We start from the raw sequence: 13,410 nt of genomic DNA, 5'->3' as shown, positions 1-13,410 counted from the left end.
GCAGAAGACATGAATAGACATTTTTCCAAAGCAGACAGATGGCCAACAGACACATCAAAAGATGCTCATCATCACTGATCATCAGGAAATACAAATCAAAACTACAATGAGATATCATCTCACACCTGTCAGAATGGCTAAAACCAACAACATGAGAATCTTTGTATTGGCAAAGATGTGGAGAAAGGGAAACCCTCTTGCACTGTTGCTGGGAATACAAACTGGTGCAGCCACTCTGGAAAACAGTATGGAGGGTCCTCAAGAAGTTGAAAATAGAGCTACCCTCTGATCCAGCAATCGTACTACTAGGTATTTACCCAAAGAATACAAAAATACTAATTCAAAGAGAGACATGCACCCCAGTGTTTATAACAGCCTTATCTACAATAGCCAAGTGTCCATAGACTGATGAATGAATAAAGATATGGTATGTTTATATATACAATGGAATATCAGCCATCAAAAAGAATGAAATCTTGCCATTTGCAATGACATGGGTGGAGCTAGAGAGCATTTGCTAAGTGAAATAAATCAGTCAGAGAAAGACAAATATATGATTTCACTCATATGTGGAACTTAAGAAAGCAAATGAGCAATTAGAAAAAAAGAGAGAGAGAGAGAGGCAAACCAAGAAACAGAACTAAGAAACTATAGAGAACAAACTGATGGTCACCAGAGGGGAGGTGGGTGGGGGATGGGTGAAATAGGCGATGGGGATTAAAGAGGGCACTTGTGATGAGCACTGGGTGTGTAACTGCTGAATCACTATATTGCACACCTGAAACTAATATTACACTGTATGTTAACTAATTGGAATTTAAATAAAAACTAAAAAAAATGAAATAAAAGAAAATATAGGTGAGTTTGTGGGGTTTTTTTTTTTTTGGATAGGGAAGAACTAGCTATTCAAAATACATGGAACACAATCATGAGTAAATTAGTAATAGATTCCACTTTAGCAGTGAAAACCTTTGATGAAGCAAATAATACTAGCTCCTAGAATTGTCACCTTCAATAGTTTATCTAGGGTAAATAATCATGAATGTCCATAAACATTTAGCTGCAATGATTTCATTATAGTATTATTTGTAATAGTGAAAAATTGCTAGCAAACTAAACGTCCCACCATAAAGAATTAAATTATAATACATTTGTGTCACACAATACTGTATTTGCTTTACAATGGTTGTATAGAACAGTGGCTAATAAACTGGGTATGATAATGTTGCTCTTTGAAAAGAGCAAGTTATGAAAGTTATGCATGGTATAAGACCCATTTTTGTTTCAAAACAAAGACACTATATTCAAGGGGAAATTTTTGAAATTTTAATAGTCTCTAGATGGTGAGATTATGGGCGATTTTTATTTTCCTCTACTTATCTGATTTTCATATTTCCTATAATGAAACAATGTAATAAATAAAGGAAAAGCTTTTTAAAATTAAGATGACAGAACTGGGGGTGCCTCAGTGGCACAGCTGAGTGGCCGACTTTTAGTTTCCTGGCTCAGGTCTTACCTCAGGGTGGTGAGATCCAGCCCCGTGCTCAGCGTGCAGTCTGTTTGGGTTTCTCTCTCCCTCTCCCTCTACCACACCCCAGCACTCCCCCGCCCCACTCTGTCTCTCAAATAAATAAATAAATCTTAAAAAAAAGATAACAATTGATTGCATTTCTATGGAAACTGAAGTAAGATGCTCAGAGGTGCCTCAAGGAAGGTGTCCATTCTGGTCACTAATATTTGTTTACATTTAGATATATTACCTAGTCACTCAAATGTTAATAATAAAAACCAATTTTTAAGCCTGTTTATAATTTCAGTCTTGCAAGTTATGATCTAGTCTTAGTCCGTTTGTTTCGCTATAACAAAATGCCATTAACTCTGTGGCTTATAAACAACAAACATTTATTTCTCACAGTTCTGGAAACTGGAGAGTCCAAGATCATAGTGCTGACAGATTTGGTGTCTGGTGAGGGCCCACTGCCATGTTTTTGTTATGTCCTCACTTAGCAGAAAGGGTGAGGAGCTCTGTGGGGTCTCTTTTATAAGAGCACCAAGCCCATTCCCCGGGGCTCCACTCTCATGACCTCATCACCCCCCAGAGACCCCCACTACCTCCCAATACAGCACACTGGGCCGTAGGTTTCAACATAGGAATTTGGGGGGAGGTTGGACACAAGCATTCAGTCCATAACCATCAATATTCGAATGAGGTGGTAATTTCTCTGTTTTTGAGGGTACCCACAGATGGACTACCTCCAGATTTCCTAAGAACTGTTTGGTGCAATGAGATGCACTTTGACTGCTTGTAAATTAATGAGTTATTTTCTCATACCCAGAGTTGTTCATTCAAGATACTGGTGCCTCGGCAGAGAGCAGGAGACGGTGGGATGTGCCAGCTGCTCAGACTGTGCTAGAGATGATGACAGCAGGGGACATCACCTCCACCTGCACCCCTGTGCCCGAGGGTGAGTCTACACTCATTTCGGTCTGCGTTGCCAGCTGGGGGAGACCAGGCCTCGGATGCAGCTGTGTTGCTGGCGCTCACCCTGATGCCATCGTTCTCCTTTCAGTACAATCCCTATATAACTTTCCAAGATAATGTTTTGGTATCTCCCTCACCTCCTGAGAAACTTGCCTGCTAAGTATCCTAGACAACTGACCACTCCAGGTATGAGAATATAAAAGAGGAAAGATCTAGGATCCCACTGTCCTTGTGGTTGAAGGGGATTCTCTAAAGAAGGGCTGTTGGCTTGACTTGCCTTCCATGCTAACCCAATCACTTCCTTGGAATTCCTTGGAGGGGTTGGTTTTTTCCATGAATAAAATCCGGATTAAGATAATAACTATCCCGCAAGGTTTAGAGTTAGCAGGGCAAAAACGCATACAAAGTTGCTCTGTAAGCCAATGTGCTATTTTAAATGTTAAGAGTGTTAAGAATATGATGATATTTCCAACCCAAATTCCTCCGTTTACATTTGAGCTTCCGGCATAGTCTTTGCCCAAGAGAAGTTCACAGCAACATCTGGGTGTTATTTTTACAGGTGGTGAGGATTTTTATTACTTATTTCCTATGTTTCTCTTGATAACATGGGGCTGGGGGAGAGCTAAAATGTATACCCATTTTATAAATTGAAATATGTAAGTATATCACCGCCATTTATAAGTGTGTGAAATGACTTACATTTATACCATTATGGAACACTTAAGTCCCCAAACTTGCAAGAAAGGGCTTGCAAACATAACAATTTAATCTACTGTAAGCCAATGAGACAATAAGACCAATTTACAATAAGTAAGCAGAATAGAAAATTTAACACACTGAAGTGTTTACAAAGCAAGTCACTCTCATATCCATTAGCCATGTGACATAAGTCACTAAACCTTATCTCCGTTTTCTTGCTGGTTACACGAGGGGTGGGATTAGGTTACCTCCAAGGTTCTCACGTTTTGTGATTTTATAAGAAGTCAGACGAAGCATTTTTATTTTCAGTAACACAGTCTCCTCCTCAGGTGGCCAAGGGATGGTGACCGAAGGCATCCCAGAAAATAGGAGACGGTGGCAGCATGAAGTGCCAGGAGCTTTAATGAGCGCTTTGGCTGCAGCACGTCTAACAAGTAGCTCGTTTTCTGCCCACAAAGGCGAATTGGGTATGCAGTTTATTTTTAAGAACATAACCAGTCCCCTGAGGAATTTTGTCGGAGACTTGTAAATACAGAAAGGGGATAAAAATACCTTCAGCCTGGAGAGAGAGCTGGAAAGGGCTCAGCCTCTTCGGAAGCTGATTCGCTTTGTCCAAGCCTGTTCCAGATACCACTAACAAAAGCCTCAAGCTTCCCAGAAGAGTGGGGTAATTTTCTTTAATGGGATCAGTTGACAACTGATGAAAATAAGTAGGGCAAGTGGCTTTGTAGAAGGTAAGCAGGTACTACTTAGCTCTACCTGACGGTGTATTTCTGACAGCTATTCAACGGACTCAAATTACTCTTCCATAGGCAATGAAAATACATCATCGTAGAGTTTCTTGGTTTTGGGGAGGGTTTTTGTTTTTGTTTTTGTTTTGGTCTCTGACTTTTAGCGAGATGATGCTTGTGTTTACTTTATGGGAAGCCAGCCATCCTTTTCAAAAGTTTGCGGGAATTCACGTCCCAGGGGGAGTTTGTCTTTGGAAGGTGCAGGTGTGCACTGCTACAAGGAGGGTTGCCGTGGGCAGGCAGGTGGGGCAAAGGAGCACCTGTACAGGCACGCTTAGGGACCCGTGTTTCAGGAACGGGAGACTGAAGCGACAAGGAGGCAGAGATACAACCTGGGTGTAACGGAGGCTGGGAAGTACTTACAAAGCAAAGGAACGACACGAAAACATGTGCCACCCTGAGGATATTGTCAGAGAAGTGCCTGACGACTGCCCAAGAGTGAGTCTGCCAGCTTGTGAAGCCTAAACTTCACAATCGTTGTGAAATCCTTGTGAAAGTTGCGTCTTCCAAGAATGTCCAGAAGAATGAATGTATCAGGCGGGGAGGACTTGCAGATACACAGGCCTGTGGCAGACACTAAGAAAACCGGTTGGAGCAGGAGAGGGGGCCAGAGTCCCTGAGCATACGAAGTCCTTTGAAATCCTTTGGTCTTATGACTTCTATCAGTTATCACACTGTTGCTTAAAAGTTAAGAGGAGAGAGAGGGAGAAAGGGAGAAACTGCTCTTGAGACTCTCTTTCCAGTACCTTCAAATTACAAAAAGCAGTGTATTGTCTTTACTCCTTTCCCTTCTGTCCTGGGATGAAAGCCCTTGTCCCTAAGGATGGGGCTGGAGGCGGTAAGGAGGGAGCTTTGGGCGGACCGTGCTTGGCCTGGAAGCCAAGGGCTGGGATTCCAGGCCAGGTTATCAAGACACTGAGGTGGGGACATACTTGGTGGCTATGATGTTTCTTGCATTTGTCCCTGTGGTTCTTGGAGAGAGTCATAGAAAATTCTTCATTTGGTCTGTCATGCCCGATTAATTCATTCATGAGCTTGCCGTATTTTTACATGGATGGCTTTACATTGGGCATATCTGAGCAATTTATCTGTCAAGTGAGATTGGTAACAGGAATTTGCCTCCAAAGGTGCGTTCAAAGCAGAGTGTGGATGTTTTCTTTTACAACCTGCCAGGGTGCTGGCACCCCTCCCGCCCCAGCTGAACTCCGCCTCTAACTGTGGTTGGCCTTTTGACTTCCTGTCCCTGGTCATCTTTTCTTACTTGAGCTCTACCCTTTGCACCCCCGCTAGATAATCCTCCTAAAACGGACCAAATCTCCTTTCAGCTTAAAATCCTGCAAAAGATGCCCTCTTACCCTCAGGATAAAATCAGTCTCTCTGCAGACTCTGAGCACCTTGAAGATTGGCGTGACCCATGGCAAAGCCAGGCTTGCTAGCATTTCTCCACCAGCAGATAGTCCTCCCTCGGCTTAGAATGCCTGCCTCCTTTTGCCAGGATAATTGCTCCTGCAAGGTTTCCCTCTGACAAGCCTCCTCCCATTTCTGTCACTGTGTGTCATAGTGGGTGGTGAGGTGGTGAAGGGCAGGTACTCTTCTCTCCCTGCTTTTCCCTGTGCTACCCGATGGGGCTTTGTAAATGGGTCTGGAATGACGTCAATCCTTAAGTGTTCTTTTGCACGAATGAGTGGAAGACCCTGTAACTATATTAATATGCTTCTCTTTAATCCAAAAAATTCTAGGAAGTCCTCAAGTTTGTCTACTCTCTCCCTGCCTTTTCTGTTAGCTGCTTCTGACAATTTCATATTCAGTCTCACGCTCAAATTCATTCACGCTCCAATATTTGTTAAATGCGTGAAATAGTGACATTTTGTCACTATATTTATCATTTAAATTCATGTCATAAAAAGATGCGGTAGTGAGTTTATTTCAATTTTTAGTGATTGCTGTGAAAAACCTGGATCTCAGACTCTTGCCTGTGTCCCCACTGATGGGGAGCCTCTGTTTTAAACGATTAAGAAAGATCTGAGCATGTTTCCCTTGCATCCTCTAGGTTTGGCTTTGCTGCTTAATACCCCACAAGACACTGTAATTCTCTGATCATAAAAATAAGCTTCACTTTAATTTCTGATTCTCATTATCTTTCTTCCCCACTAGACTGTAGGCTTACGAGAGCTTTGTCTTGATTACCACCCTGTTTCGTCTCTCTCTCCCTAGTGCCTAGAACTTAGCAGGTGGCCATCGTCTTTATGAATGAACATAAAACCATAGCACGTTTTTAGGATTACTTTATGCAGAGGCATGTGATTACCAATATTCGTATTGCCATCAAGTTGGTAAGGGAAATTATAATGTGGAAAAATAATTCTTACGATTGTGTAGAGTCTTCTGAAGACTTCCTGTGTGTGTGAGTTTTAATAACTTTGATTGCAAGTATAATAGACACAGTTTATAAAGGCTTTCAAGGATTAGCTATGGTCATACATTTAAGCCTTATTCATATGTCCTTCATCACTGTTTAGCTTAAACTTCCAACTCCTTGAAAATAAATTGCTTTCATGCTTCGAGCCCTGCATTCCATTAAAAAGTGAAACTTTATCAACTACCTATTTAATTTATCCTAACTTTAAGTTTAAAATAGCAAGACTTTGTAAAATTCTTTTCAATGACTTTTACTAGTAAAAGCTACACTCTTGAGATAAGGACAAGTATTTTTTTTTTAACGTGTGCATAATTAATTCAGGTCAGTAATTTTGTTTACAGTTTAACCACTCCAAGGGGATCCTTGGTGGGAAGGTAACCTCCATTTTTCTTGTGTAAGTTTTCAGGCCACATGGTTGCCCTGGTAACATCATAGGTGCACATCCAGATAACAGCTGATTTACATTTCTATAGTTAGCTATTCATTCTTTCTTCTATCCTGTTAAACAAAAAAATAAAAGCCTCCTAAAATTGTCTTCCCAAAATAAGGAAACAAAAACTATGATTCCCACACCAAGTGGAATACTCAGGCTGCTATGAATTAGCCAGACTACCTCATCAATCAATTCATTTATTTTATAATACATTGTAGGGAATAATATAGGCTATGATTTGGGATGACACATATTGATTAAAAATGGGTAAATATTTAAGTACAGCGTGGTAAAATTTCTACTTGTAGGTATGTGCATGAATAGTCAGTTTACCAAAAAACAAACAAAAAATAGCCACACTTTGTTTTTAATTGCATCTTTGGAGAAAAGTTCCTATTTCTAATCCCACTTGTTAGCAGCGGGTAGGGATTTTTTTTCCTGGAGACTAACGTGAAACACAGTTTAGCCCCCTAGGAACCAGATGGTTGCAGAGTGCACGTGGGCGAGGCAGATTCTGGTAGGTTACCAAAATGAGCATAGTCCTTCACTCTTCCCTGTATCCCTGCCCTTTGTGATACAACTTCGCAGCTCCTCCACCATTAAATGGCTTCTTCCCCCTCCCCTTGAATCTCAACTGGCCTTTGTGATTTGTGTGCGTGAGGAGGATGGAATTGAAGCAGTGGTGTGCCAAATCTGAGTATTTAAGGAGCTTTTGCTTTTTTTTTTTTTTTGGAAACCTATCTCTCAACTAGCTCCAGCTGGCCTGCTATGAGAGACCATGTGGACAACAGAGACAAGCCATCCCAAGAGAGGCCACAGTAGACCAGCTAGCCTCCAGCTGGCCTGGCAAGTGACTGCACATGCATGACTGGGTCCAACCGAGACAGGAAGAGCCAGCCAGCTAAGCCCAGCCCAAACTGCCTAACGGCAGAATAGTGACCTCAATAAATGGTTACTGTTTTAAACCACTAAGCTATGTGGTGGTTTATTCCAAAAAAGCTAACTAACATAGACATGTGTAGCAAAATTCCCAAAGTGGGAGTCAAAAGTAGGCTAGACATAGACTATGTAGACATAGTTTTAAAGCCAACTTCAGAAGCCAGCATTATTAATTCTTTTGTGAACTCTTTTAGTTTTTGAGATTTTAAGAAAATCTGTCTCAACATCACTCTTGACTGCAAGGTTGAAGTTATGTAGGAAAAAACCAGACATATTCTCTGTTTTAATGGAAACAATTCACAGCCTTTACCTTCATGGTTGATGTCCAGTACAGGATTTGGGGTATATACCCCTCATCATGTGTATAGGCTGGGAGGCTTTAATCTCTCTGTTATTTCTTCAACAGTGGGAACATTAGAACAATGGCTTCCTAAAGAAGATGAGGGGAATATGGAAATGGCCTCTGGCATTGAAGTAGATGAGGAACAACCAAGATCTGACGATGACGATACGTAAGTAGGTCCTGTCCAGATACCTGAATGGAGCCCTGGTAGAGAGTTAAAAGGCTGTTGCTGAGATATGGACAATAGTCTTAGACTTGGCTGAGGAGACCAAGTTTTACTCACACAAGGGTTTGTTTCTGGGCTCTCTGTTCTTTCCCAATGGCATTGTTTCCTATCTCTGCACGAGTGATATGCTGTCCTAAATTACTGTGTCTTTACCATATCTTTTGGTATCTGGTAGGGCTAGTCCCATACCTGCTTCTAGTCTCCGTATCTTTTTCTTCAAAATTATCTTAGCTGTTGTTCCCCTTTACTTACCACATACATCTTTGCATTTTCTTGTAAAGGGTCATGAAAAACTTTGTTAGGATTTTGAGAATGACATTACATTTGTTGATTAATTTATAGGATTTGACATCTTTATGATCCTAAATCTGAACATCCATGAACATAGTATAGCTCTGCATCTCTTTATGTCTTTTAAAATATCCTTCAGCATTTTTGTAATTTTATTCACAATAGAGGTACCACTTAACTTGATTGTTGTTGCTATTGTCATTATTGATGGGGTTGTTTTTCTTTTACTGTGTTTCAACTTGGCGACTGCTAGCATATAGAACACTATTGATGTATCCTGTATCCTTACTGAACTCTTTTATTAGTTCTAAAATTTGGAGTCCTTTGAATTTTAAAAATTTTATAATTTACTTTTTAAATAGGTAATATACTCACATGGCTTCAAATTCAGAAGTTACACTCTTTTTATAGTCTGCTTGCTATCTCTTTACCTCAGCCACACAATTCCCCTTCCCAGAGTCAACCAGTCGAATATACCTCTTGTGCACACTTCTCCTGAGGAATTCCATTAAACTGTAAGCCAATATGTAGATCTTGTGTATGTGTGTATTCTTTTTCTTTTTTTATAGAAACAGTTTCATAGCGTACATGCTATCCTGCAGCTTCCTTTTATGACTTACCACTGTAGCCTGAATACCTATCATAATATACAAATAGTAGTATACATGCAGTTTAAATTCCCAGGAAAGCCAAGTATTAGGTCGAAGAGTTTGTACGTTTGTAACTGGATATTGTCAAGTTGTCCTTCACAGAGGTTACACCTATGAACACTTCCATTGACCGAGTGTGGAAGTGCCTGTCTCTTATTGTTTGCATATCCAAAATTGTTTTATTGTTTTAATTGTAATTTAGTTGGGTATACAATTTTGACAATGATTTTTCTCCTGATCTTTATTACTGTTGATGAGAAAACTGCTATCTAATTGTTTTCCCTCTAGAGATATGCTAACTTTCTCCCCAGCGCATCCGTAATGTTCTTTTTATCTTTATTTTCTTATGTTTCACTGTTGTATGTATGTCTGGGTCTGGACTTCTTTTTTATCCTGCTTGGCTCACTTTCTTCTGAGAACCCATGACTGTCTTTAGTTCTGGAAAATTTTTACCCATTACTTTTCCAAGTGTTGCTTTTCTTATTCTGTCCATTTTGGTCCTCCAAATAGATATGTTTTGGAGCGTCTCAATCTGTCCCCAATAACAACTAATTGTACTTTCATATTTTTTATTCATCGCTTTGTTCCATTCTAGGTGAATTCTTGAATACTATTTTCAAACCTATCTGGGTATCATCTGTTAAGTTTTTAATTTAAATGATTATATATCTCCTGTCTAAGATTTATATTTGTTTGTTCATGTTTTTATATGTTCTTGTTTCAGTGTTGCATAATTATTTCCACTAATTTGAAGACATTTTAAAATGGATGCTGTTCTTTAATTTACCTTTTTGAGCATACTTACTTTAAGAGTGTTATCAAAATCCTCCATAAAAGTAATTCCATCTAGACTTAGTTTCTGGTCCAACTTAAAAAAAAATTTCTTTTTGCCTATCCTTCTCTTACCATTAGATTTATTCATGTGTTTTGGAATTTTAGTTTACAGGATCATTTTGTTTTAGAAGTTTCATGTTTTGTTTTTAAATTTTCTTCCTTCCCTTTCTGTCTCTGTGCACCTCCTGCATATCTATCAGATTTTGTTTTCTTCGGTGTGTTCCCCTCCATTCTTGCTAGCTGGAGCCACTGAAGAGTTACACTTCAGTGCAAGGGTGATCTAGAAAAAAAATCTCAGTAATATGGCTTGTCTGTTTTGGCCCAATCTCTAGGAGAAGAATTTTTCCTGAGAAATTTATAACCATAGATTTGCCTTTACTTGGGTTTAGAATTTACAATACTTGGATGGTCTGGAAACATGTATATTGATAAATCAACATTAAAATTGATAGTAAGAAATCATAAAACTCTGGGATCTCTAGAAGATATAAATATGAACTATCCTGGAGGGTTATAACCTCAGTCCAGGCTACACTGCATTTTCTCACTAAGGCACTGCTGAACATGAGTTTGCAACTAAAAATAGAATCCACTATGAGAGATAGCAAGCACAACAAATAGCTGAATTAGACCATAAAGAACTTCAGGTAATACAATTATCCTATGAATATTTAATATTTATATAATAATTTAAATTGTATATTTAAAATTAATCAAAGTAAGGAATGGAAACATAAGAAAAAAGTAGATCTATCAGAAAGGAGCAGGAAGATCTGGTAATTAACCAAATAGAACTTAAAAAAGTGAAAAAAATCTACTAATAGAAATCAAATGACAGTTTAAAAACAGAATAGGTACAGTTATTGAGGGAATTAATAACTGCAAGTAGACCGGAAGTAAAAAATGATATTAAATGTGAAAGAGGAGTTAAGAGTCATGAAGGTCCAACATACATCTACAAGGAGTTCCAGAAGAAGAGAACTGGAGAAAAGCAATATTCAAAGCAATTATAGCTGTGAACTTTTTATAATCATTGAAAGCCATAAATTGTGGCATCTGGGAAGTAAAACAATAACCAAGTAGGAACGATGACAATAAATTCACACCTAGACACATCATACTCTAAACTACAGAGGAACGAAGACCAAGGGATGATCTCATGTAAGCACATACCTCAAGAATGGTAGCTTAACAAATTGGGAGCTCTAATTGCTGGTCCACCTCAAATTTATGATCTCCAATTTTAGTGAGGTCCTCTGTGGTATCTGGCAATCCTATGCCTGGTTTGCTTCCTTCCAAACCCTCCACCCTGCATGCTCACTCCCATCCACCTCACTCTTGTCATGTGACCATGCCTCCTTCACAGAGATACTATGTGGTTTGTAAGTGGAATGGGTTTGTCTAGTTCCATAACTTCTCTCTATCCTCATGAGTCCTCATTGCCTTCTCTTTCCCTGTCTTTCTTCTCAGACAAAAAACCGTCTCCCTTTCTGCCGAAAGCACATCCTGGTGCAGGTACTCTGCATCCCAGCCTTTCTCAGAGAATGTGTTCCTATTACTGTCCTTCTCCTATATTTTTAACGTCTCTCTATTAGCTACTTTCTCTCAGCATATACACATGCCGAAATCTGTCCCTTCTTGAGAAACACCAAAAAATCATTGCCCTCATCTTCTCAAGTTAACATTGTCCTTTCAGATCCAGGCTCCCCTCAAAGGAGTTTAAGCTCCTTGTCACTGCTAGCTTACTTCCTACTGCTTTCTTGATCTCCTGTATGATGGTTCCTGTCACATAGCATGCTGAAATGTTCTTGCAAAGGTCATCTTTTACCTTGAAATTGCCAGGTTCAACTGTCATTTCTGTCTTCCTCTTATTTGGCTGCTCCCTATCTGGAAATTCTCTGCCTCCTTGGCATCCATGATGAACACTTTCTTGGCTCTTACCAGATCTTCCTCAGCCTCTTTACCTGCCATGTAAATATTAGGGATCATTGAGATGGTTTTCCTGGTCTCCTGCCTTCTTCCCTTCTAAGAATATCCATGTTGAGGTCTTAGGTAAAATTAGATACAATTTCAATTCCTAGTCCTACTAATCAGTATCTGTGAGACCTTGGGCAAGTTTTATTAACCTCTCTGAGCCTCAGCTTCTTTATAAATTGATGGTGAGAATGTCTACCTCAGAGTGTTGTATTAGATGAAATATAGTTATGTGTAAAGTGCTTCAGGGCACTCACTGGTGTATGATAAGGACTCACTTTTTGGCAGCTGTTTTATTCTTTTTTTCCTCTTCTCTCTTCCTCTCCTTTTAAGAATAGATGGGTATTAATAAATATCATAAAGGTTGTTGAACACAGGTCCAAGTAAACAGAATACTGATTATCCCAATAATGGCTTTTATTTTATTTATTTTTTTAAAGATTTTATTTATTTATCTGAGAGAGAATGAGAGAGAGAACACAAGAGGAGAGAGGGTCAGAGGGAGAAGCAGGCATCCCAATGGCTTTTTTTTTTAAGATTTTATTTATTTATTTGAGAGAGAGAGAATGAGAGATAGAAAGCACGAGAGGGAAGAGGGTCAGAGGGAGAAGCAGACTCCCTGCCGAGCAGGGAGCCCGATGTGGGACTCAATCCCGGGACTCCAGGATCATGACCTGAGCTGAAGGCAGTCGCTTAACCAACTGAGCCACCCAGGCGCCCCCAATGGCTTTTTTTTTTTAATCAGTCTGGAAAGCCAGGCTGATATAATAAATAATTCATTACCTGGGTGAAAATGCAACTATTAAATTGCTTAAGTGAGAAGGGAAACTACCTTTCCTATCTATTTTTCATTGTTTTGATATCATAAAGTTAATTTTTACTTCTTATTTCCAGGAATTTTGAAGAATCTGAAGATGATTTGAGAAACGAAGTAGTAGAATCCCTGGAAAAACTTCCTACTTCCAAAGAGGAAGAAAAAAGAGAAGAGGCTCCTGGTTTCACTAAGGGTGCTGAAAAGTTCGGAGGAGAGGGGATAGGCACCCAGAAATATGCAGAATTAAATGAAGGTTTAGAGAATATTTCTACTCGAGCTAATGACAAAGTATGCATTGCTGATGAAAACCGAGAAACATCAACAACCTGTCAAAATATACAAGTGTGATTATTGTACTTTTTCATAAGTGGTAAGTCAGTATCTATTAACTGTAGTATCTGGACACAAGTCATAAACACTCATTTTGTAAGAGTTTTCTAGCAATCCCAGGGATTTATTAATTTTTATACCTATTTAGACCTTGAGACTGACCAATTTGAGTGTAGAAATTAATA

General features: G+C 39.4%; 1 protein-coding gene across 13 annotated transcripts in view; it reads left to right on the top strand.

The window, feature by feature from the left end:
• The window catches only part of NEK5 (NIMA related kinase 5), a 57,442-nt gene that overhangs the window by 38,143 nt on the left and 5,889 nt on the right, over positions 1 to 13,410 (top strand). For 12 of the 13 annotated variants that reach the window (XM_073894614.1, XM_073894618.1, XM_073894619.1 and 9 more), the window contains 4 exons: positions 2,337 to 2,465; positions 3,511 to 3,648; positions 8,170 to 8,275; positions 12,976 to 13,265. In XM_073894614.1, coding sequence (XP_073750715.1) covers positions 2,337 to 2,465; positions 3,511 to 3,648; positions 8,170 to 8,275; positions 12,976 to 13,243 — 641 coding nt within the window. In that variant the 3' untranslated portion in view covers positions 13,244 to 13,265. The remainder of the gene's footprint in view (positions 1 to 2,336; positions 2,466 to 3,510; positions 3,649 to 8,169; positions 8,276 to 12,975; positions 13,266 to 13,410) is intronic. The other variant, XM_073894621.1, reaches the window with a different exon arrangement.

The sequence above is a fragment of the Callorhinus ursinus genome, unplaced genomic scaffold, assembly GCF_003265705.2.
Source record: "Callorhinus ursinus isolate GAN/ISIS: 27379988/994484 unplaced genomic scaffold, GSC_fseal_2.0 scaffold7, whole genome shotgun sequence".
NCBI lineage: Eukaryota > Metazoa > Chordata > Mammalia > Carnivora > Otariidae > Callorhinus > Callorhinus ursinus.
This window is presented reverse-complemented; position numbering and strand designations above follow the sequence as displayed.